The sequence below is a fragment of the Seriola dumerili genome, unplaced genomic scaffold (assembly GCF_002260705.1).
Source record: "Seriola dumerili isolate Sdu_G_001 unplaced genomic scaffold, Sdu_1.0 BDQW01000319.1, whole genome shotgun sequence".
In the NCBI taxonomy this organism is placed as follows: Eukaryota; Metazoa; Chordata; class Actinopteri; order Carangiformes; family Carangidae; genus Seriola; species Seriola dumerili.
Window position 1 is genome coordinate 639,396 of NW_019174574.1, and position 23,393 is coordinate 662,788.

Here is a 23,393-nt window from a genome sequence, read left to right on the forward strand (position 1 = left end):
AATGATCAGTCATTTTACACCGAGCACAAAACACTCACCTGGTCTTTTCAAATGCCTTCACAGCTGTATCACTGGCCAGGGAACTGACCAAACTGCCAATCTCTGCTAAGATGGAAGGCAGCAAGAAGTGTGAAGCTATTTCAGCAGTGCACTGCTGAATGGAGGGGCAGCCTGTTCATCAGCCATCCAGTCAGAGGGGACCAAACAGAGATACAGAGAGTGAGAGGTACGGCGGAATATGAAAGCTCTCATCGTCAGGAGAGTCAGTCTGTCTGAAATAATTACCAGTTATCAGCATGACAGTATAACAGCTGTGCAAGATACAGTCACCAACACAGATGTGTAGTTGAGTCCAAAATGAAGCAGAGTTCAAAGATGGGCGTGGTCTGACCCATGAACACTGAGTGCTCATGTAATAATGTAGTAATGACCACTGAGTAGTTATTTAATAATGTAGTAATATCTACTGAGTGGTCATGTAATCCTGTAGTAATGACTGCTGAGCTCTGGATCAGATCATCAACATGTTGACAGATGACTCAGCTGCTGTGATTCACATTCTGGCAGAAAATATGAGAGAATTAAATAATATGGGCTCAAATTAGATTCTGAGCTTGTACAGTTATATTCACAAATAATTCCCATGTTTTAAATCAACCTTTATAAACCTGTAAAATAAATCTGCAGGATAAAGTTTGTGCATGTTTAAAAAAAGAAAAAAGTTGCTCTCTCTCTTTTTTCTTTTTTTTAACAAATACAGATCTTTTCTACACATGCACAATATTGAATATATCTGCAACTTTATGTTACAGGTTTACAAATGTTGATTTACAACTACAAACTTTGGCATTATTTCTGAACATCACTTTACAAGTTCAAAGAGTATTAGAAGTATTAAAAAGAGTCTTTTTGACCCTAATTTGAGCCCATAAGAAAACACTTACCAAGTTTAGCCATGAAAGTGATCCATGGCTGGCAGGTGACCTGGTAGATGGGGTGAAGGGTGCCCACATCTCCCTCCTCCAAATGAGACACCTGCCTCCTACACAGGCACAAAACATCCACACAGTTGAAAAAAAAAAAAAAAAAAAAAACCCATATCTGATCATATCAGATATCATATCATATAGAACATGTGAATTTGTATATAAAGCATCTTTTGAAAGAGTTACAAGCTGTACAACAAAAACAGGAAGAAAAAATACAGTTTAAAAAAGAAAAAAACAATGTAGAACATAAAAAAGAATAAAACTGAAACTTTGAACAACTGAAGAGGAAACATGAGACTTGTCCAGTGAGATCTTCTTCAGTTAAGATCTTCTCTGACTTCAAATGCTTGTACTAATGTGGAGAAACTGCTTCATGAGGGAAAGGTGAATAGATTATTTTTCTAACATGTTTGTCCTCACTGTTGAACAACGGCTCAAAGCCACGTTTGAGGTCGATGTCAGATTTGAACATACCAACTGATGAACAGGTCTGGTCAGATTTAAGTCAGGGCAGATACAGGCTGTTTCACAATGACTTCCTCCATAAACTGAACTTCTCTCCACAGAAACTACTGACATCCAGACCTGAACTTTTAGAGCTGTTCTTCAGATGTGGTGCAGATGTCGGATCCTTCCTGCACTGGACCTGTCTGTTTATAAAGCTGAGGCTGTTTTGGTACAACGTCGACACCATGACCAAGATGACAGGAGTTACCTTCCCATTAGGCCTGAGCTTTGCTCACAGGTGTCAGTAGATTTTCAACTAATTCTCAAATCAGAGTTATGGAAACATCTTTATGCGTAGCCAGGAAAACACTGACATGGAAATCTGATTGCCCTCTCCTCACTGATAGACGGTCTTCAGAAATTAACAGCTGTACCCCCCCCTTGACTAGGAGTGTTCTGTGTCCTGTATAATACATCTGAAAATTTAATATTCCAACAAAACTATTTTTTCCACAGCTTCTTAAAACTATCAGAGGGTGGGGCGTCGTGTGGCGTAGTGGTCTAAGCAGGCGCCCCATGTGTAGAGGCCACAGTCCTCGCTGCAGTTGGCCCCGGTTCGAGTCCCGCATCGGACGGCCTTTGCTGCATGTCATTCCCCCTCTCTCTGCCTCCCCATTTCCTGTCTCTCTCTACTGCACTATCAAATAAAGGCATAAAAAAGCCCAAAAAATATACTTTAAAAAAAAAAAACTATCAGAGGGTGGAGCTACAACTGTGAGAGTGCGTCCCCAGTGGTGTCTACGTAGTGTTTGGGTCAGAAAGAGATCTGCTGTGGCCTGGGTGCACACTAACTCAGTACATGCAGTGATTTACAGGTGACTAAGAGAATTTTGAAAACCCCTCTGAAGTCAATGTGAACAGGCCAGCAGTGATATCATGTGTGACCTACATCACTGCATTTTGCACCAACTGGAGCTGGGACACAGAGAAGTGACTGAGTGGTGAACAGTGAGGAAACATGAATCATCATGAATAATTTTGTTCCAGCTCTTGGAAGGATAGTACATATTTGATTTTGGTCATGTGATCGGATCTTCTTATTTACATGCAACTCAAAGTTGGTTAAAAATGACTCCCAGGATTTTTGAGGCCAGCTTAACATGTGCTGCCAATCTACCTGTATTTTATCAGAGACGCTCTGAACAGCAGGGTGATGTTTCTGTGATTTCAGTCAAACCTTTGCAGCATCATTAGTAAGAATTCAGTGCGGTGATGTTACTGATTAAGGTTTGAGTTGTACCCCACCTCTGGGCCTGCTCCAGCTCCACAGCCACAGCTTTCTCCTGGCTCCACTGCTGCTTTATGGTCTCTGTCTTGTGTCTCCGCCGCGCTGCTCGGCCCTCCTCCCCTTTCTCCTGCACAATGTCATCAGTTGTCTTTGGGCTCCCCAGCTCCGATGAGTCTGGCTTACTCTGCAAGGATGAGAGGAATTAACTTAGCTCTGTGGGTGGTAGGAACAACCAACAGGGCTTCATCAGAGCATCTCACCTGGTTCACTGGGTCATGGAGGAATAAAGCCTAAAATGTTACCAGGATGCACATGTGCTTCAAAAGTGATTCATGCAAAAACTTATAAATAATCAAAATCATCTAAAATTCAGTAGTCAGTGAATTCTGCGCCAGCTAGTATGTGATCTGTTTTATAGTGTATATAAACTCAGAGTATTACAGTGGCTCAAGTGGGATGTGATAAATAATGCATGAATAACCACTGTTTCATCACCCTACATCTGAATCATCAGCTCTACAAACTGAACATTAAAACCAATGAAGGAGGATTTCCTGCAGGATTCCTGCATTAGACTGACTTAGTTTTAGCCAGGTGTTCCTAATAAACTGACAACTGAATGTACTGTGTGTGCTGACAGGATGGTAAAATGGGATTAGAGGACATAATCTGATCTGTAGGTCACTGCTGGGAGTACAGAGTCTGGAGTGTGCCACTATAACAAAAATACACTTTTCTGGTTTTTAATTCAAATCAATTCATACACTGATCAGTTGATCAGATCTGTGAGATGGACATCATTTCATTTGTAAGTGATTCCAGAATTTTAAACTAAAGACAGCCAACCACAAAGTGTAAACTGTAAACACAACATAGATAATTTTTTAAGATGGAATATAACGGACACATTAATAAACACAATCATTTAAAAAAAAAGTCTAAAATGTATTGATTCATTCTATTTTAAAATTCAATTATTAATTCATGATTTAAAGATGAAATGATTATCATTGGCAAATTGATTGACATTGATTTCTTTATGCACGATTCAACTGAAGGAATGATGCATAACTATATCTGCTTTCATATTTATCAATTAATGATTTAATCATAATTAAACATGTCTGTAATTATTATGTTGAACACTCCAGACTCCAGATATGAGGCAAACAATTCATACAACACCTGTCCCTTTTAAACCTGACTGAAACAGTTTTTCATGTTTTGGTCTGTTATTAAATTATTACTGATGAACAGACAGAAAACACTGAATAATGTCAGTAGGTGGTTTTAGTTCAGATCTTAGTCCAGTCGATGAATTAGAAGACATCACATGATAACTAATGTTTATTTAACCCAATTATACCCATGTATAACACTTTGTAAGCTCTGGAGGAACTGACCAGTATGTCCCAGAAACTCCGGCGGGTGCTCTTGCCAGTGGGTGTGGTGGACTCGGGTGTTCCGGTCCCTGTCACGGGGGTGCTCCCCAAAGCTTGGGTTAAGGTGATGGGAGAGGGGCTGGTTTTAAAGACCCGTGAGCCACTGCGCTGCCGGGGGCTGTCTTTCATTTCCTTCACCTCAGGTAGAGGAATCAACAGACCTGAAAACACACATGATCACAAACATGAAACACAGTTGATCTTTCTGTTTGTTTATATATATATAACAATTCAGCAGCCTGAGATGAAGGTTGTATAGACATCAGTCTTCAGACATCACCACTTTATGTTTGTTCCTGTGAACACATTAAAAGTTCTTCATCACAGCTGCTGTTTTTAGATTTGGCCAAATAAAACTAGTGAAGTGAGAATCTGTCAATTGTGTATATAACCTGCACTTTTATCCCAAATTCACTCCAGACGTGAGGTGTCACACTAAAACTGGGTTGATCCTCAGAACCAGCTGTCCAATCAGCAGCAGTAGCTCTCTAAGCTACTGGTGTGTTCAGCAGGCAGATGACTACATGTGTATTTTTTGGTTTTATTTCTCTGTGATTCTACAGTGAAACCAGAAAGCTCACAGTGACACTGGGGTCTGGGGATAACGTACTGGAGCTTGGGGTCTCGCGCTGGTTTTGTTGTACTGCAACAAATGAATCAAAATAAACAACATCAGCACATCTACACCAACAGATAAAAATATGAATCTAATGACATGAATACTGGATTACATCGCACAGTATTATGATGTGTATATGAAGTTTGGCTGCAGACAATAACCAACACACACTACAGAGGAAGATGAACAGAGACCTCACCTTTAGCTTCTTCTCTCTGCGCCTTGGTTGCCGGGCACACCATGCCCAGACACAGAGGATTTGGTAAGACTCTCAGCTCCATGACAACGTCACAGAGTGCGTGGCGCAGTGCCCCCTGCAGTCTGTCACTGAGCTGTAAGGGGCTGATGTTGCCTTGTTCCCAGATGTCAAAGCGCACATACAGCTGTGGCTCTGTGAGAAGACAAGCAGACACAACAGGACTCAGTGTGTTTTAATATTTTAATGTCTGTGACTGAGAAAACAACAGAGACTCAAACATAATAATATTGTTTTAGTTCCTGAAAGGATCATTGGCATCTGGAAATGTTTAGGTTTTTAAACAGATAACAACAGACAGCCTCTGGGGGTAGGGTTAGTATTCTGGGTGGGCGGGGTTTCTGAGAAATGTGTTTTTAATATTGTGTCAGCAGTAGTAACAATACCTTGAGATAGGGTTAGGGGCTGATAAAAGACCACATCTGATAAATCTGATAAAAGACCACATCTGAAGAGCGATTATCAAAAATAATATTCATGTTAAAGAGACGTACACCGAGTGTCTACTGTTGACACCAATGCAAACCTCTGTACTGCGTCCTGTATGCACTTAGCTGCGCCACACACACTGTTCATACTTTAAGTGCTTTTAAGTAACAATATACAATAGCACAATAAAGTTTTAATTAATTAAACATACAATTGTAATGCCCACAACTAAACAGCTTGGGTTTTATTTGTTGTTTTTCTGGTGTTGCAGGACAAACACTTTATGAAAAGAAATATATGAATAAGCCCAAAACTAGGACTTGCTTTTCATTCATGACTCTGTGCTGCAGCATCACACTCACACATTCAGTCTCCAACAACACAAATCTCTTCATATATTAGACTTGTGTTCATTAAACAGGATGATTTACTCATTCAGTTTTAGGGGCAGACTTTAAATTTCATAGCTGCACCGTTACCCATGATGACGCCTAACGTTTATGAGAGTAATTAATCAATTTTAAAATGAGAGCAGTTTATACAATGAAATGACTGGCTGTAACCTTTGTAGCGTACATACCTGGCCTGGCATCAGTCACAAGCCACTAATGAAGTTCATTATAAGGACATGCAGAGTTACGGACCCACAATTGACACTTTGTGACTCTTCCCACCATCAAACTATCAAATTGATAGGAAACAGAGACAAAGGCCCCTAATCTCCCTTATCACAGACCATGCTTTTAGCAGGTCCAAACAACACAGAACCAGACCAAAGGTCAAAGGGTAGGCTCTAAAGGATCAACCAATGGACACCAGGCAACTGGAGAATATAGGCAAAATCTCCAGTTTGTAACAATAAGACTTTGTCTAATGATATTTGATTGTTTCTTGTATAGGACAAGTAACAACAAAAGGACTGATTAACACTAAGGTGTGAATCCTGGCCCCTCTGTGCCATGCATGAACACACACACACACACACACACACACACACACACACACACACCAACCTCCCTTCCTCTGTCCCTCTCTAGATAAGAGTCATAAACTTACAACCCACATTCCAATCCTGGGTAGTGACCAGCAGAACTCTCTTCACAGACACAGATCTAAGGAAGAATGTAAAATTAAATATCTAGCTGTTCTGTAACTCATGAGATGTTCCTAAGCAATAGTTTAATCCCAAACTTCTATCCCATAGAATGTTTGAAATGTAACATGTAGATTTTAAGACAATGTCCTTCATGTAACCATACTGTCAGCATCCTTCACACAAGGTAACACACACTACATGACATCCACAATGTCCATATCATTATTATTACAGTCAAAGAACTACTGTGTAATCCACATTTATAACTATTAGCTACTATTAGCTTTGGGAAATGTTTATATTGTTGTTTGATCAGTTAACCACTTGTATCATGATTAATTCCAGGGTTGAAGGATGTAATATGAAATCCACACTTGTATTACTCCTGTCTGTCATTATTAGTGCCATTATGTTTATATGTTATTTCATTTAATGTTTTATGGTCATGGTGGAAGACAGATGTGTGAGTTTATAGGTAAACTATAGAATTAAATTATTCAAAAGTTCAGTGGAAAATTACTCTCTTCTCCAAGCTGAAACACAGGAGGAGATGGGTGACGCCCAAGAAACGTGCGCCGGCCCCCAGGGGATAAAACAGTTGTCATCAATTCACACATTGCTCTTACCAACAGCCCGGCTCTAAGTCATCGGCTCTAAGTCATTGGCTCTTAGCTCTAAGCTGCTAGCCACAAATTCATGGCATTTAGCCATTTTTGCACTTCATTTGTCCGCATCCTTTATTCTTTCTTTGCCACGTGCGCCAAGTAACATTCTTTTTGTCTACACGTAATTTTGTAGTTATTTAAATATTATCACGTTTTCGATTTTGAAGCTTTTTGACAGTTTTAAAGTCATCTGGTCAACGGCAGTCTCCTCTAAAGTTATCCAGCCAAAGTGAAGTGCCTTAGAGTTTATTTCGCATCAACCCGCAAGAGACGTCGGCAGATAACACATCTGCACAGCCACCTGCAGAGAAGCCGAGCAGAAATCAAGAGTGCCCGAGACAGAAAGTCTCCTGGCAAACTCCACCAGTGCTGAATCGCTGAGACACCGGCAGAATCCGTCACCGTGATAACAGGACACAGCCTCCAGGAGAATCCACCTAGATCCCGCGTCTCCAGTGTTACCACGACAACCACAGCCATGTGGGTTCCATCCAAGGGTCTCCAGCTACAGCGCAACTCTCAGAAGGCTGGTCTTAACACTCTGCTCATGACTGGGTTGATGTTGAAATATATTATAAAAATATTTACTCCTCAAATCTCATTTGTAGACATAGTATCATTAGCTGTATAGCCATAAATTATTCTCTCTCTTGCCAACTCATCACACCGCTCATTCCATTACTATTTTCATCTTTATCCTTATTACACAGTAAAGAAGAAAAAGGAAGCTCTTAATGGTTGAAGAAATTTTTAGACCTTCACTTTTGCTTTGCGTTTTCTAATATTTCAAGGGCACTGTTGCTTCAAGGCCCCATTAATTCAAGACCCTTGCTCCATCAGTAAACTGAGCATCTTCACCAGCCTGACCACAGCTTTAGCTTTAAACTAAAGAACTATAGATGAAAATGAAGTTGTCTTTGTCCAGAAGGATCTTTTTGAACTTTGTTTTGTTGTGGCGCTTCCTGTGTGTGATGAATCCCTCAGCTAATAGTTAACTCTTAACCTGACCCTCTTTCTAACTCCAACCCACCTCTAAGAACCAGCATCAACCATCAACACAGGCCAAACTAATAGCTCAGAGCTGTGTTTACCTGTACCTGAGCCAACAGTGACGGAGTCCACTTTAACCACAGTGGTCAGCTCATCAAAATGGTCCGGGTGAAGGGGGGTGGTGCAGTTCTCTGACCTCTGCAGTGCGGCACCGTCATGAGCTGGAACCTGAAGGGGGTGACCACGGGCATCCACGAATGAGAGGGCGATGCATGCGATACCTGAGAAAGCAGGAGAACATGTTCAAACCACCTACTAACTTCTGTAGAGCCTTAAAACTCAAACAGTCAACAAATCAGGTTGTCAGATTCTACCTCCCCAGTCACAAATCATTTCCTTTACAGTTATACAAAGTTAACTGCATTTATCTTAAGTAGACCTGGTAAACATAACATTTCGTTTTCATTACCACAGCGTCTGTCATCTTATCCCTCTGTTCTGTAGAGCCTGATAGTGACAGTGAAGATGTGAATCTCAGTGTCCAGTCTGAACCCTCTGATGCTGCAGCTCCTCACCACAGCTGTGCACATGCTTCACCAGAAAGCATAGCTGCCCTATCACACAGCCAGTGTTGCTGGATGTGTTAGCGTTTGACATGGCACTGGCTAATAATGCACACAATGAGCGAGAAGCACCATGCATGGAGGGGGGCGTGTCCTGTCCTCACAGGCAGTTGAGACAGCAGAGACTGATGCAGTTCAAAAAAACCATTTCAAACAAAACATGCTTCTTGGGCCACAACCGAGATATATTCATTTTCATACATGCTTCAGTATTGTATATATTTCACCAAAAGTCCATCACACTGAGAGGAAAGCTGCTCTATTACAGATGATACTGAAGGAAGCTCACCGGCAAATGTCACTGATATGTAAATCTCACAGTATTAGAGTTGAACAATTACAATGACAAAAAACTAAACCAAATAAAATCAACAATTCTTCAGTATAAGGCATAAAGATCCAATCATATCGTAGTCTCAGTCTTACATTATAGCAACCGATGACACCTGTGTGTAGGCACACAAAGACATTTTCAGTGGCACTACAAGTCAATACTAAAACAGGCCGTAAGTATTTGGACACTTACATATCCATTCGTTCTTCAGGCAATTTATAATAAAATAATTGATACTACTTTGCATTGTCAAGTCACAGCTTTAATTTGCGCAGGTTTCCATCAATATAGAAAGAGAGAGGGCTCAGTCAGAGGGGCCTGATGACAGGTCAATACAGCTCAAGCCGAGTTCGAGCCTCCACACAGTATCAAAGGGAATCTACTTCTAAAGAGGAGTTTTAGTTTAGTCTTTACTCCATCCAACCCATGCTGCCTTTAGTAAGTGGTTGCTCAAGATGGCTGACCATGGCAACCTGCAACAACACAGCCTTAATATACAGACTAAAAGTGATGGAACTCAATATGTGACACATGGTCCAGCACTCAGATGCTCCACCAATCTGAAGCCAGTCTGGTCCATAGCTGTACCATATACAGTGGCAAGAAAATGTATGTGAACCTTTTGGAATTTCATGGTTTTCTGAGAAAATTTGTCATAAAATGTGATCTGATATTCATCTAAGTCAAGGGTATTGACAAATATAATGTGTCTTAAATAATACCACAAAAAAAAAAAGATCTTTCATGTCTTTATTGAGAATAACCAAAAAAATCCTCATAGTGCTTGTGGAAAAAGTATGTGAACCCTTAAATTAATGACCTCAAAAAAGCTAATTGGTGTCAGGTTTTAGCATACCTGGAGTCTCGTTAAGACAATGAGTTTGGGGGTGTGGACTAAAGCTACTTTGACTGATAAAAACCCCTCAAACTTTTGGAGTTTCTTTTGCAAAAGAAGAACACGTTTATGTGAGCCATGCCTCGCCAAAAAGAGCTTTCAGAGGATCTACGATCAAGAATTGTTGATTTACATAAAGCTGGCAAGGGTTACAAAGTGATTTCAAAGACTTTAGGAATTTACCAGTCTACAGTTAGGCAAACAATCTACAAATGGAGACACTTTGGGACTGTTGCTACTATACCAAGAAGTGGACGCCCAGTCAAAATGACACCAAGAGCACAACGAAGACTCATCAATGAGGTAAAGAAACAACACTGAATGACAGCCAAAGATTTGAAGGCATCATTGGAACTGGCTAACATCTCTGTTCATGAGTCTACAATACGTAAAACATTGAACAAGCAGGGTATCTACGGCAGGACACCACGAAGGAAGCCACTGCTTACTAAAAAGAACACTGCTGCACGCCTGAAGTTTGCAAAAGAGCACATTGACACTCCACAGCGGTATTGGCAAAATGTTTTGTGGACTGATGAAACTAAGATTGAACTATTTGGAAAAAACACCCAGCACTACATCTGGCGTAGAAAGGGCACGGCATATCGTCATGAAAACATCATCCCAACCATAAAGTATGGTGGAGGAAACTTCATGATTTGGGCCTGCTTTGCTGCATCAGGGCCTGGCCAACTTGCAATCATTGAGGGGACGATGAATTCCCAAGTTTATCAGAGAATTCTTCAGGATAATCTGAGAATGTCTGTACATCAGCTGAAACTCTCTAGAAAGTGGGTGGTGCAACAGGACAACGACCCAAAACACCAGAGCAAGTCCACAACGGAATGGTTCCAGAAAAACAAAATCCGCCTTTTGGAGTGGCCAAGTCAGAGCCCAGACCTCAACCCAATAGAAATGCTATGGATTGACTTGAAGAGAGCCATACACATGAGACGTCCAAAGAATATGGGAGCTTAAGCAGTTCTGCCAGGAAGATTGGGCAAAAATTCCTCCTCAACGATGTGCAGTTCTGATCCAGAGCTACAGGAAGTGCCTGGTTGAGGTTATTGCTGCTAAGGGGGGGTCAACCAGTTATCAATTCTAAGGGTTCACTTACTTTTTCCACTGCCATTTTGAATGTTGAATGAGTGTGTTCAATAAAGACATGAAAGATCAGATTTTTTCTTGTTATTATTTTAGACACATTATATTTGTCAGTACCCTTGACTTAGATAAAGATCAGATCAGATTTTATGACAAATTTATTCAGAAAACCACGACATTCCAAAAGGTTCACATACTTTTTCTTGCCACTGTATAACACAGGGTGACATTATCATAAAAGGTTGATTCATCAAAAAATTCTAAGCACTCACAGCAAGTTTCATGTCAGGTGATGAAAGATGACTTGATTTCTTGTTTGGCCCCTTTGTTGCCAATTTTGATTGTTGTTGATGTTAAGGTTGAATACTTTCGCAAATCAAAAATTAAAGATCCATCTTATAATTTGAATCTTGGTCTAAAGATCATCTGTGCCAACTTTGGTAAAGATTGGACAAAGATTGTCCAATGAGTAGCAAAAACTTTTTTCCAATAGAATCCAAAATGACAGCTGCATCAATTAGAATTATGTGGGAAGTTGCCATTTATTTAAGGTAAACACAAGAAACTTGTGCTACAGACCAGACTCAGTGAATAGCTCCCTAAGCTTAACATCCTAAGTCCTATGATAACTATTAATTTAGCTATACAGACTAATGAGCAGTGATAACTAACATGTCTTTGGGGTCATCAGGTGGGAACCTCCTTTCACCAGTGTTTCATCTAGTTGGTCCCTGTTGCAACTCATCATGTAAAATGTCTTTTAAGAAGATTCAGCACTGAGGACAGCACTATACTGCACTGTCTTTGCTTACCTTTGCCACGCCCGGTTCCACCCCGAGTGCTCTGGGAGGCGTGTGTGGAGAGTTGAGAAATGCAAGCAGCTGCAGGAAATCAGGGGAATTTTTGGACTAATAGAATTGACTGGCGTCCTCAATGTGCCAGTGAATGTTTTTTCTTCTTCTTTTTCTTATTAAATCAATTAAATCATGTTAATAAAGTAACTGAACGAAAGCAACAAAATGCCTCATCAATTCTGAAGAATCCTCACTAAAGTCCCACGACACCTCCAGGAGGCTAGACAGTGATGACTGGCGTCCCAGAGTCACTCCCCTAATGCTAGCCACACATGCCATGCTCCTCACACCACGACTATTTTCTCTTTTATCTTGCCTATGCTACCTCAAACAAAACTATCATCAACTCGGACAAAACACACTAGCAGATTCAGCAAACAAAAACTCCCCTAAACAGTTCTGTTCTGCTGTGTAGAACTAGATCCCCCCCCACCCCACCCCAGAAAGTGGCGGCCAATTTGAATGAGGGAGGTAGAGTCAGGGAGAGATGCCTTGTTGGGCTAAACTCTCCCCCACCGGATTAGGCTGTGCTCTACCTCCCCCTACTCCCCCACTCTCCAAGACAATACAACTCACCATACAACTCACCTAAAACAAACAAACTCACCTAAACAGTCAAAGACACACTACAAACCAATTCAAAACAATACAAACAAACAATACAGGCCAACTCACCTGGACTAACCGCATGGTCTCAAAGAGGCTCACACAGGCCACACCCCCCACTTAAAAACACTTCCTCTTCCTGGATTTTCTTCCTTGCTTCTCTTAAGAGTCTGTCTATCCTAAGTGCTCCCCCTGCTGGGTCCCCAGCTACCATTATTTCTTCTCATCCAAATCCAATGACTGGATCTTGCTGCCTCATCTGACATGTCCTTTACTATTTTCCTCACACTCTGTCCACTTCCTCCTAACTCCCTCACCAAAGAGACAACAGACCTTGCTACAAATCCTCTACATCCTACTTCCACTGGACAAATCCTAACTTTCCATCCTTGCTGCTCTGCTTCTGCCCCTAACTCTACATACCTAAGCTTTTTCCTTTCATATGCTTCTACAACTGAAGCTTCCCACGGAACAGTCAGCTCTATGAAATATACTCTCATTCTACTCCTAGACCACAAGACTATGTCAGGCCTTAGCTTTGCTTTGCTGTCTTGACCTTTTATGGTATTACCAGAGACAAGAGTTGTGTTTTTAAGGAAAACACATTTTTCTTAATGCCACACCCTGTAGAGGGCAAATGATGCCAGTGCTTTTGGGCTTTCTCAAAATAAATTCCTAAGACCATATACCAAGTTTGGTCTGGATACATAGAAACTGTTGCTGAGATATGATCTCACTTCCAGGTTTTGATTGGCTGTAATGGACGGACACTTTCAAAAGTCAAAAATCTATGTGATAACTTTTGCGAAACATTAGAAATCTCCATAAATCTATATTAGTCTAATGTAGATTTATGGAGATTGTTGAATAAGCTGACTGTCATTAGGCTTATTCAACAAGCCTTATTGTCCAACAGAAATAAGTTGAATGAGCTCAAAATATTTCTGCCTCATGACCTCCAGGACATGGAGCTAAGAATAAATTCAATCAGACAAGGCACCACACAAGAATCTACAGAGCTTCAAGCCAACCTGGAGCAACCTGGAGTGGTGGTTTCATCCCGGACCATACACCACACACTAAATCAAGGAGGGCTCCATGGTTCATAGCTCAACCACAGTGTTTCTGGGATAATGCTCTATGTACAGATGAAACCAAGGCAGTGCTCTGTGCCTGTGTCCGTACCTACAGTAAAACATGGTACTGCAAGTATTAAACAGCTCAAGGAAATGATGAAATCTGAAGATTATAAAGACATTTTAGAGCAAAATGTGACAGGGTCACAAAAACAGGGTCTGAGGTGAAGTCTTGAGGTCTTGGGTCTTTCATCTGGACAATGACCCAAAGCTCAAATCCAGCAGCACAAAAGAAAGTTGACAAGGAGAAGATGTACTGGTTTAGTACTAGGAGTTCTGATCCAAATCCCATTAAAAAAAAAAAAAAAAAAAAAGTTTGCAAAAGACAAACTTAAAAGAGCTTGAACACATAGCAATGAGAGAGAAACTACCTGTAGACAGATGAAAGAAGCTTCTAGATGGCTAGAAGAAATGTTCAGACACTGTCATTGTTGCAAAAGGTTCTCTGCCCAAATATTAATTGAGGCTGCCAATAATTGTGTCTTGGGTACATTTTATATTTGTATTATTTCACTATTGTGCAAGTTTTGTTTTTTGATTGTCTTTTGTTCAGTAACCTTGGACATTTTATCAAAATATTTATGATTATACAAAATTGGTTTATTTGCATGTTTCTGAAGATATTCTGAATTCTGTACTTAAATCCTTTAAGCCAGGACTGTTTATGTGGTGGTTGTTATGTTCTTTGAAGCAGGAGTCAGTGCAACAAAAGCCACTTAACACATCTACAGTAAGCTCAACAGCAGACAAACATTGGTTCAATCACCAGTAACACCACAATTCATGCACCTGAGAGGTCCATGCCAACTCTGAAGGCAATTCAAAGATGAACACAGTTTAATAAAAAATGATGCTGAGTGAAGCCTGAACTGAAGGAGGCACAGAACTGCAAAGAAATACCATGAAGAAAAAAAGGCTAGCAGCAGAGAACACAGGGCCGGCAGCAGCGTGGGCTATTCACTCAACAAGATGGCTGTGAAGGTTGTAAAGGAGACAGAGTGAGACATTTGGCGGTACCTTTAAACTGAGAGGGCGGGAAGAGGTGCTGAACCAGCTCCGACATGGTACCTGGACCGACATTAGAGACACCGACAGGACAGCATTAGGGATATACCAACATTATTTATTCACTTCCAATAACACCAATAAGCTCCAGGCAGGGGTGGCAGCTGGCAGGAAGTGTTCCTCATAGGTCCAAAGGCTGTCATGACCTGTGTATGTGGAGTCTGCATGTATTTGTCTGAGCAATCCTTCATGTGCTGTGGTTTTATTCCATTTCCACTATTTAACCCACATGTGCCTGTTTTGGACCAATGTTAGTCTATTTTCTACACCACAAGCATTGACTCTACTGTCTCAATATTTATCAGTCCAATTCAAGGTCATACAAAGACAACATGTAAAAAAGAAGAAGCGTCTGAAGGACAATAAAGTCAATAACTGGACCATATTCCAAAGAGGTTTTTCAAATATGTTTTTCCTTTAAATCAACACTTCTGTACTAGGTCTGTTCAACCTATCTTTATCAACAGGTTATGTACCACAGGCTTTTACAGTTGCAATAATTAAACCTGTACTTCAAAAGTCTATTGATCCAGATATTTTAGCCAATTACACCCCCATATCCAACCTCCCCTTTATTTCTTAAATCCTTGAAAAGATGGTTGCTAAACAGTTATGTGATTATTTGGATACGAATGGTTTGTCTGAAAATTTTCAGTCAGGATTTAGAATCCATCATAGCACAGAAACAATTCTGGTTAAAGTTAGTAATGATCTCCTACTGGACTCAGACAATGGACTTGTTTTTATACTTGCCCTACTAGATCTTAGTACTGCATTTGACACCATCAAACACAAGATCTTATTGCAGAGACTAGAACATGTCACTGTCATAAAAGGAACTGCACTAGGCTGGTTTGAGTCATACTTATCAAATAGATTCCAGTTTGTTCATGTTAATAATGACTCTTCTATGCACACAAGAGTTAGTCATGGAGTTCCACAAGGTTCTGAGCTAGGATCAATACTTTTCACCCTGTATCTGCTTCCTTTAGGGAATGTTATCAGCAAGCACCAGATACATTTCCATTGTTACACAGACTACACCAAGCTGTACTTATCTATGAAGCCAGGTGAGACTAACCAGTTGGTCAAACTTCAGGTGTGTTTTAAAGACATAAAGACCAATGACTAATGACCAGCAATTTTTTATTTCTTAACTCAAAACAGACTAGGCTGAAGTTATTGTATGTGGCCCTAAAAACCTCAGAGACACATTATCTGATAATTGACTTACTCTGGGTGGCACTACCTTGGCCTCCAGTGCTACAGTTAGAAACTTTGGGGTCATTTTTGACCAAGATCTTCAAGATCCTCTGCCCAACATTATGTAAATTAGAAAAGGGATGCTAAAAAGTAGTCCATGCATTTGTGACCTCTAGACTTGACTACTGTAATTCTTTATTATCAGGATGCCCCAATAATTTTATAAAAATAAAAGTTTCCAGCTGATTCAAAATGTTGCAGGGTGAGTACTGACAGGAACTAGGAAAAGAGATCACATCTCTCCTGTGTTGACTTCTCTGCATTGGCTCCCGGTAAAATTCAGAATACTCCTCCTCTCCTACAAAGCCATTAATGGTCAGACACCCTCGTATCTTAAAGAGCTCATAGTTCCCTATTATCCTAACAGAACACTCCGCTCTCAAAATGCAGGTCTACTAGGTTTCTAAGAGTAGAATGGCTATATATAGCTATCAGGCTCCTCTCCTGTGGAAGCAGCCCCCAGTCTGGGTTCGGGAGGCAGACACCCTATCTACATTTAAGATCAGGCTTAAAACTGTCCTCTTTGATAAGGCTTATAGTTAGGGCTGGCTCAAGTGAGTCTATCCCTGTTATGTTGCTATAGACCTAGACTACTGGGGGATTTCCATAATGCACTGAGCATGCACTCTCTCTCTCTCTCTCTCTCTCTGTCCTCATTCTGCAGGTATCTCTGTTTTGAAGCAGCAGGATCCAGATCTGCCACTACAACACTCATTATTATCATTATTATTATTTATTAGTATTATTGATAACACTGGTACCTATAGATATTAGTATGATTATTTCCACTATAGCAATTCATGATTAACAGCAGATACGATAAGAGGTAGTGGCAGAGATAATGGTACCTCTGGCTTTAACTGTTATTATTTTCACTGTTACAAATAATCAACCGTATATAGTGCTTTTTCATGGTCTCTCTCTCCCTCATCTCCTCTTAAATCCAACCGGTTTAGGCAGATGGCACCCCCACCCTGAGCCCGGTTCTGTTGGAGGTTTCTTCCTGTTAAAAGGGAGTTTTTCCTCCTCCTGCTGCCAAGTGCTGCTCTTTGTGGGGTTGTCTCTATAATAAAGTAAGTGAAAGTGCCTTGAATTAATGGATATTATGATTTGGAGCTATACAAATAAAACTGAATTGAAAATTGAAGTTCCAGGTAAGTTCTGACATCAGGCTGAGACTATCACATACAGACATCTGTGTACGTTAATAGCTCTCTTAAAGTTAACAACTATAGCTTACAATTGGTAGTAACACAGAAGAACACTCGCTTGACTTATGTAAGGTGAGAACTCAAGTTTGGTCTGAGCCAAATCTAGACAAGATGAGCAGAACGTTTCCTTCCACTAGAGTGGAATTTCTCCACAACATAATGTGGAGAAATTCAAAAGGTAATCTTGTACTAAATACACTGTAACTTTGGAGGATATCCTTGTGATCTGGTTATCTAGATTGAAGCCTCATATCAACTTCAGCTGAAATTTGAAATGCATTTTCCCATGGAAAGAGTAGTGGATTTAGTCCAGTCTTTCACTGTAGAGTTGCATTAGCGGACAATCACTTCAGCCAAACAGGGCTGAAGGAATCATTACAGCAAACACTAACAATTTCCATGTACACTGAGGACTTTCATTTAATCTGAAACTGCATACATGCAGCAGTAACAGGCCACTCTGTGACAGACTAAGAGCCTAAGATACAATACAGCACAACACCTGCTATGAACATGAGCAACAACCAACATTAGCAACCGTCCTTTAAACCGTGGGCACATCATGTACAACACCTCGTCATACCACCTTGTATAAACTCAAATGTCAACATCAGTCAGAGTAGATGCTTAATTACAGGCTGTCATTCTTCAACACTACTGCTAATGAAATCCTGTCTCTCCTTAGCACATGGTACATTTAGCACATTGTCACATGGTCCCTCTCAGCTGTCAAAGAATTCTTGGCTGACAGGAAGTGGAACCTGACGCACTTTTACACTCAGCACAGTTGCAAAGAGTGGTTATCTAAGTAACCACAGCCATTCTGTCCATTCTTCTCTGACCTCTCTGATCAACACAGAGCTGCTGCTCACTAGATGCTTTTGTTGTTGCTCCATTCTAAGTAAAAACTGTTGTGTGTGAAAATCCAGGAGATCAGCAGTCTGAGAAACACTTAGACCAACAATCGTGAAGCTCCTCACCTGGATCTGCAGGAGTTTATACACTGCACTACACACTATGACGGGCTGATTGGATCTATCTATGTATTATATTGTATGTTTCATCATAGGATAAAGGTGATCAAGATGACTTTATTAATTAGTGCCACAGGTGCTCAGCTCCGAGGCACTCCTCTACAGCTAGAATTGACTAGAATTTTGGCGCGTAACTCTTCCCGCAGCTTTGAGAAAACCCCGGTAATATATACATCAAAACGTGCGTCTTGATCCCGAAAGAGGTGCTATGACTTTTGGTGTTAAAATTCCAATTTTTCCCAAAGTTATTCCCAAAATACTGGGAATAAATAATGCATTAGGAATGCATTGGAATTTTCTTTAAAAACCCACAAAATTTCACCTTTTTTCTACAAAATTTCACCTTTTTTCTGAGTCACCCAGCTCTCTCATACCTGCACGTAGAAATGTGATTCAAACTATAAATATATGTCAGTTACTGTTACAGGTCTATTATACACTGGTAACACAAAAAAAAGGACATACAAAGAAAATGCTATAAAATCATCATATATCAATATTTTTTTCTGCTTTTTTTTGCATACATCTCTTAAACCACTTCAGTTCTGCTCAAACCTACCAAATGTTTATTAGTTTTCAGGATTTTAACCCTTTAAATGCCAGTTTGAAGACATGTTGCCTCTTGTTTTATTAAAAAAAACAACACAGAATATGAGATATTTCCCACATAATACATGATGGAGGGATGTGACATTGTTTTATATCAGAGTCTTTTATATCAAGACATTTCTCAAAACCAGAATATGATCAGGGTGACTTTTGAACACTGGAAATAAATCATGTACTCATCCCGGCAGTAGCCCCCGTGGCACTCAAAATTTCCCTGGAATTTTCTAGTTAGTCTTGCTGTTTGGTGGTACTTTAAAAACACTGAAATCTTGTCTAACATCCAAATGTGTACTCTTTGTTTGTTTGTGTACTGTTGAACAGAATGTTATGGAGCCTGTTGTTCTTTTATTCATTGTCTGGTACCAGTCCACTACAACCACAGTCCGAACAATCGTAATCTACTGGCTAGTGTTAAACTCTAAAGCACTTGTGTGGTAAACAACAGGTCACCATCAAATCTTTTTTCCTATTAAGAACATGAAGAAAAGGTCAAAGTTAGACTGGAATTTGAATAAAAACCGAGTCATGTGACATAAGTCCTCGGCCTAATACTTTACCTGCACTGTGAGAAAAAGTCTACAGTGTGACTGTATACAGCTTGTGGAACAAACAACCACTCAGGATAAAGCACTGTGATTCAGAGCCAAATGTTAAATTCAAGGCAGCATCTTCATCATTAACATCAGTAATGAGTTGGCTTTTGGTGGGAGCTGTTGAAGGGAGACAGACTTATTTATTCACTATCCAGTCTCACACTCAACCAGGTAACCTTTCAATCCAGCAGCAGCACACCCCTTTAACTGACTTCAAATGCCAGCAGATAACGTGAGAATATTGATAAATGACCGCTGATCATTTCTGAATATAAAGGAAACACATGCAGAGGACAGAGAACTTCAATTCACTTTTGATTTGCATGAAAGCATAAATTCAAACAAGGCATTGTTAACACACTGCACTTTCCACCTGTTCACCAGGCGTCCAAGAGTGAGTGAGCAAAGTGTCTGTGGTAACACAGGGCAGCAAGCCTGCAGTGCTGCTGCAGGTCCCATAAAATCTCTCTGCAGAGATATGCTTGTGTGTTGTTTGTACAGCTGTTGACAAATCACATGTACCACTCAGAAACTCTGTTTGCAACAGGCAGGTCATCTCAGGTAAGAGAGCAAATTAGGCTGAAAGCAAACACATGCCTGAAAATAAAGTGTGAGGGAAAGTGTGAACAGAATGTGGGTGGATGACTGAGCGGCAGGTCTGGTGCACAGTGAGAAGGAGGAGACAGAGAAGCCACCAGGAAAATAATTGTGCTGATGCTCATCAAAGGAATGAGCAGTATGTGAATAGTGACGAGAAGAGGAGTGTAGTAGTTTGTTATGCCAGACAGGCAGAGTGTTCTGAATTTAATGTGGTTGTAAAGAGGAAAAGAAACTGTCAGCATGTCCTATGATATCATACTACCTCATATCAGCAGCTTAATAACAGGAGAGAGGAGCCAACAAAAAACATGAGGTTACAGTCTCCAACAAACAGCGACTACTCAACTAATGTTTACATTAAGTAGATGAAGAAAATCAGTCCATGAAAAAGGTTTAGGGAGAAAACACAAAGACTTAAGACAAGACAGTGAATGTGTTTGGGTTAGATATTGATACTGAGCTACACATTTATAAAAAAAAAAAAAAGTAGTTTCACATATTAATCCTTTTCTACTCCAGGAACTTAACTACAACAACCATCAATATACTCCTGCATCTACATCTACATCTTCTGCACCCAAAACTTCAACAAAAGGACAACAGTGCACAGACCAACATGTCCAAGCAAAGAGAGAGGGATCATTCAGAAGGAACTGGAGTCAGGACTTATAAAGACCAGAATCCTTCTCAGTGTGTGGTAAATGTGAGGAAACAACAAACAGCCAAACAGTGAAGAAGAAAATGGATACTAGAAAGATTAAGGTCCTGATACCTGCAGTGTTGTATGTGATTCAATGTGTAGAGCTTTCAACAGCCTGTAGTGATCTTGAGTCAAAGTGTCTCCTGTGGTGCTGTCCACCTTGGTGAGGTCGGTACTTGTTTACAGGTGACAGGCTGGGGTTAAGTCCAACACACATGAGCAGCGTCACATCATGAGACACACTCAACCCACAGGAGTGGATGCCTCATACAGACAGAAGAATTATTCAAGGTACAATAGCTACAATGAGGCAATGAGTGTGGTGGGTCTGGCTGCCTTGTCCACCTTTAGTGTTACATTGGGTTCATGTTGAGGTGAGAAAAACTAATGAATTCACACAACAATGGTCCTGGATTCTCCGTTGGTAAATAACATTTCACCTCATGCCCACATAAAAATGAAAGACAAAACCAATGTCATTTTCTCTACTGTTGTCTGTCCCTCAATGGACCCAAAATTGACACTTTGTTACTCTTCCCACCATCAAACTATCAAATTGATAGGAAACAGAGACAAAGTCAGAGAGACACTCAACCAGACCATGGGTCAAAGGGTCAGCTCCAGAGGATCAACGAATGGACACCATGCAAACTGGAGAGCATAGGCAAAATCTCCAGTTTGTAACAATAAGACTGTCTATTGATATTTGATTGTTTCTTATATAGGAAAAGTAACACCAGAAGGATTGATTATCATTAAGGTGTGAATCCTGGCCTCTCTGTGCCATGCATGAATACACACACACACAGACGCACGCACGCACGCACGCACGCACGCACGCACGCACGCACACACACACACACACACACACACAGGGCCGGGGCAGTGTGATTACCTTTGCCTCCAGTCCCCTGGCCTCCAGGTTTGTTGTAGAGGTAGATATCACCGTCAGCCAAGTCACTGCTCAAATGAAAGTAGTGCTGCAGACAGAGCAGAAGAGGGAATCAGCCCCTGGAGGCTCAAAGCACACAGGTCAGCCTTTATTTCATACATCTCAATGAGACTTGTCAAAATGATTTTAGTCTCTGCCACAGTGTTGCAGAGCTGGGAGCCTCCCTTATCTATGATTTATTCATTTTTAATACCGATCACTTTAAACAGAACTGTTTGTATCTGTCAGCGATTGTGCAGGAGGCATTTCTGCTTTGCAAGCAGAAGTTTCTTACAAGTTATAACTCACTCAGAAAAGTTGAAGAGTCAAACTGAATATTTAATTACTCAGACTTTTTCACCCCTAGTGAGACATGTGAGTTAGAGCTACCACAGATCCTCTTGTGATCAGTGACTCCCGCTGAACTAATACACACACTGTTGCAATGTTCTTTTTTTTCTTCAAGGAACTTCAGAATGGCTCATAGTGATGCCCAGTGCCGGGGTACAGTGGGCAAGCTGATGTGAGTGAGAAAATTAGCTTCATGCTTAGTACAGTAAAACCACAACTTTCAAATGTGTTGATAAAACAAATGGGATACAGCAAAAGTGAGCATTAGAGGTTAGAGTTAGGCTAGTTCTTTCCCCCTGCTTCCAGTCTTTATGCTAAGATAAACTAACTGACTAATAGACATCTTCCCATCTAACTGTTGTCTGTAAAGTGATTCAAAAATTTCCCTAAATGTCAAACTATTATTTCTGGTCACACCAGCATTTAAAACGAAATCAGCTCATTTGGATGGAGTTCTTTGTGTGATGCTCAAGATAATCCAATTCTGACATGTAATCTGACTGAAGCCAAAGCTTGACGGTTCAGAACAGAGGGGAGAAACTGTCATTCCTATACTTATCCTTCACTTATCTGCTTTGATATAAACTCGACTAAAGAGTCATGGTTGGCAGTTATATATAATAGTACAAATACCTCTCATGAATACTGTTTGCAAGTTTAGCTAACAAGCTACCTTAGAGAGTTTTGGTGTCTGACAGTCATTCATAAACCGTTCCTGTGTGAAGTCACTACATCACAAAACTTCTAATTCATCCTCATGTGCAGGCGAACTTCACTCCATCACTCTCTTCTGACTTTTTTTTGTGCAAAGCAATAGCACTGAAGGCATATATTATTATTCTGCAGACTTATGTGTGCGGCTCCATTGGGAATGGTGTGCTATGACTTTTCTAAGCAATTCAAGTAACCATGGCGACGTAAATGGCAATAAAAGGAGAAAAAATTCCCATAGAGAATGAATAGGGAGACATCTTAAAAACAACCAACTTTGGAGCTCTACTGCTGCGTCATACTTCAATGTAGAAAAAGGGTTGGAACATTAAACGGGTCACAAGACTTGAGACTCTTTTGGGTTAAATTGGTATTTTGACAACTATTATGGTTTACACCAAATCGCAGTTTACTTTTTGTGTCATTTTTAGACCATTTTAGACTTTCTAATGGGTGTGTATTGCACGGAATGTTCAGAGTTAGAGTGGATGACATCATCGCTAGAGTGGGAGAGGCTCTAGAACTCCTCTGAAAAAAAATTCTATTTAACTC

At 40.4% G+C, this 23,393-nt stretch overlaps 1 protein-coding gene across 1 annotated transcript in view; it reads right to left on the bottom strand.

Moving 5' to 3' along the window:
* The window catches only part of szt2 (SZT2, KICSTOR complex subunit), a 119,312-nt gene that overhangs the window by 34,618 nt on the left and 61,301 nt on the right, over positions 1 to 23,393 (bottom strand). The window contains 8 exon segments of the mRNA XM_022759035.1: positions 39 to 171; positions 945 to 1,042; positions 2,742 to 2,908; positions 4,128 to 4,327; positions 4,777 to 4,809; positions 4,985 to 5,176; positions 8,329 to 8,502; positions 21,744 to 21,828. Coding sequence (XP_022614756.1) covers positions 39 to 171; positions 945 to 1,042; positions 2,742 to 2,908; positions 4,128 to 4,327; positions 4,777 to 4,809; positions 4,985 to 5,176; positions 8,329 to 8,502; positions 21,744 to 21,828 — 1,082 coding nt within the window.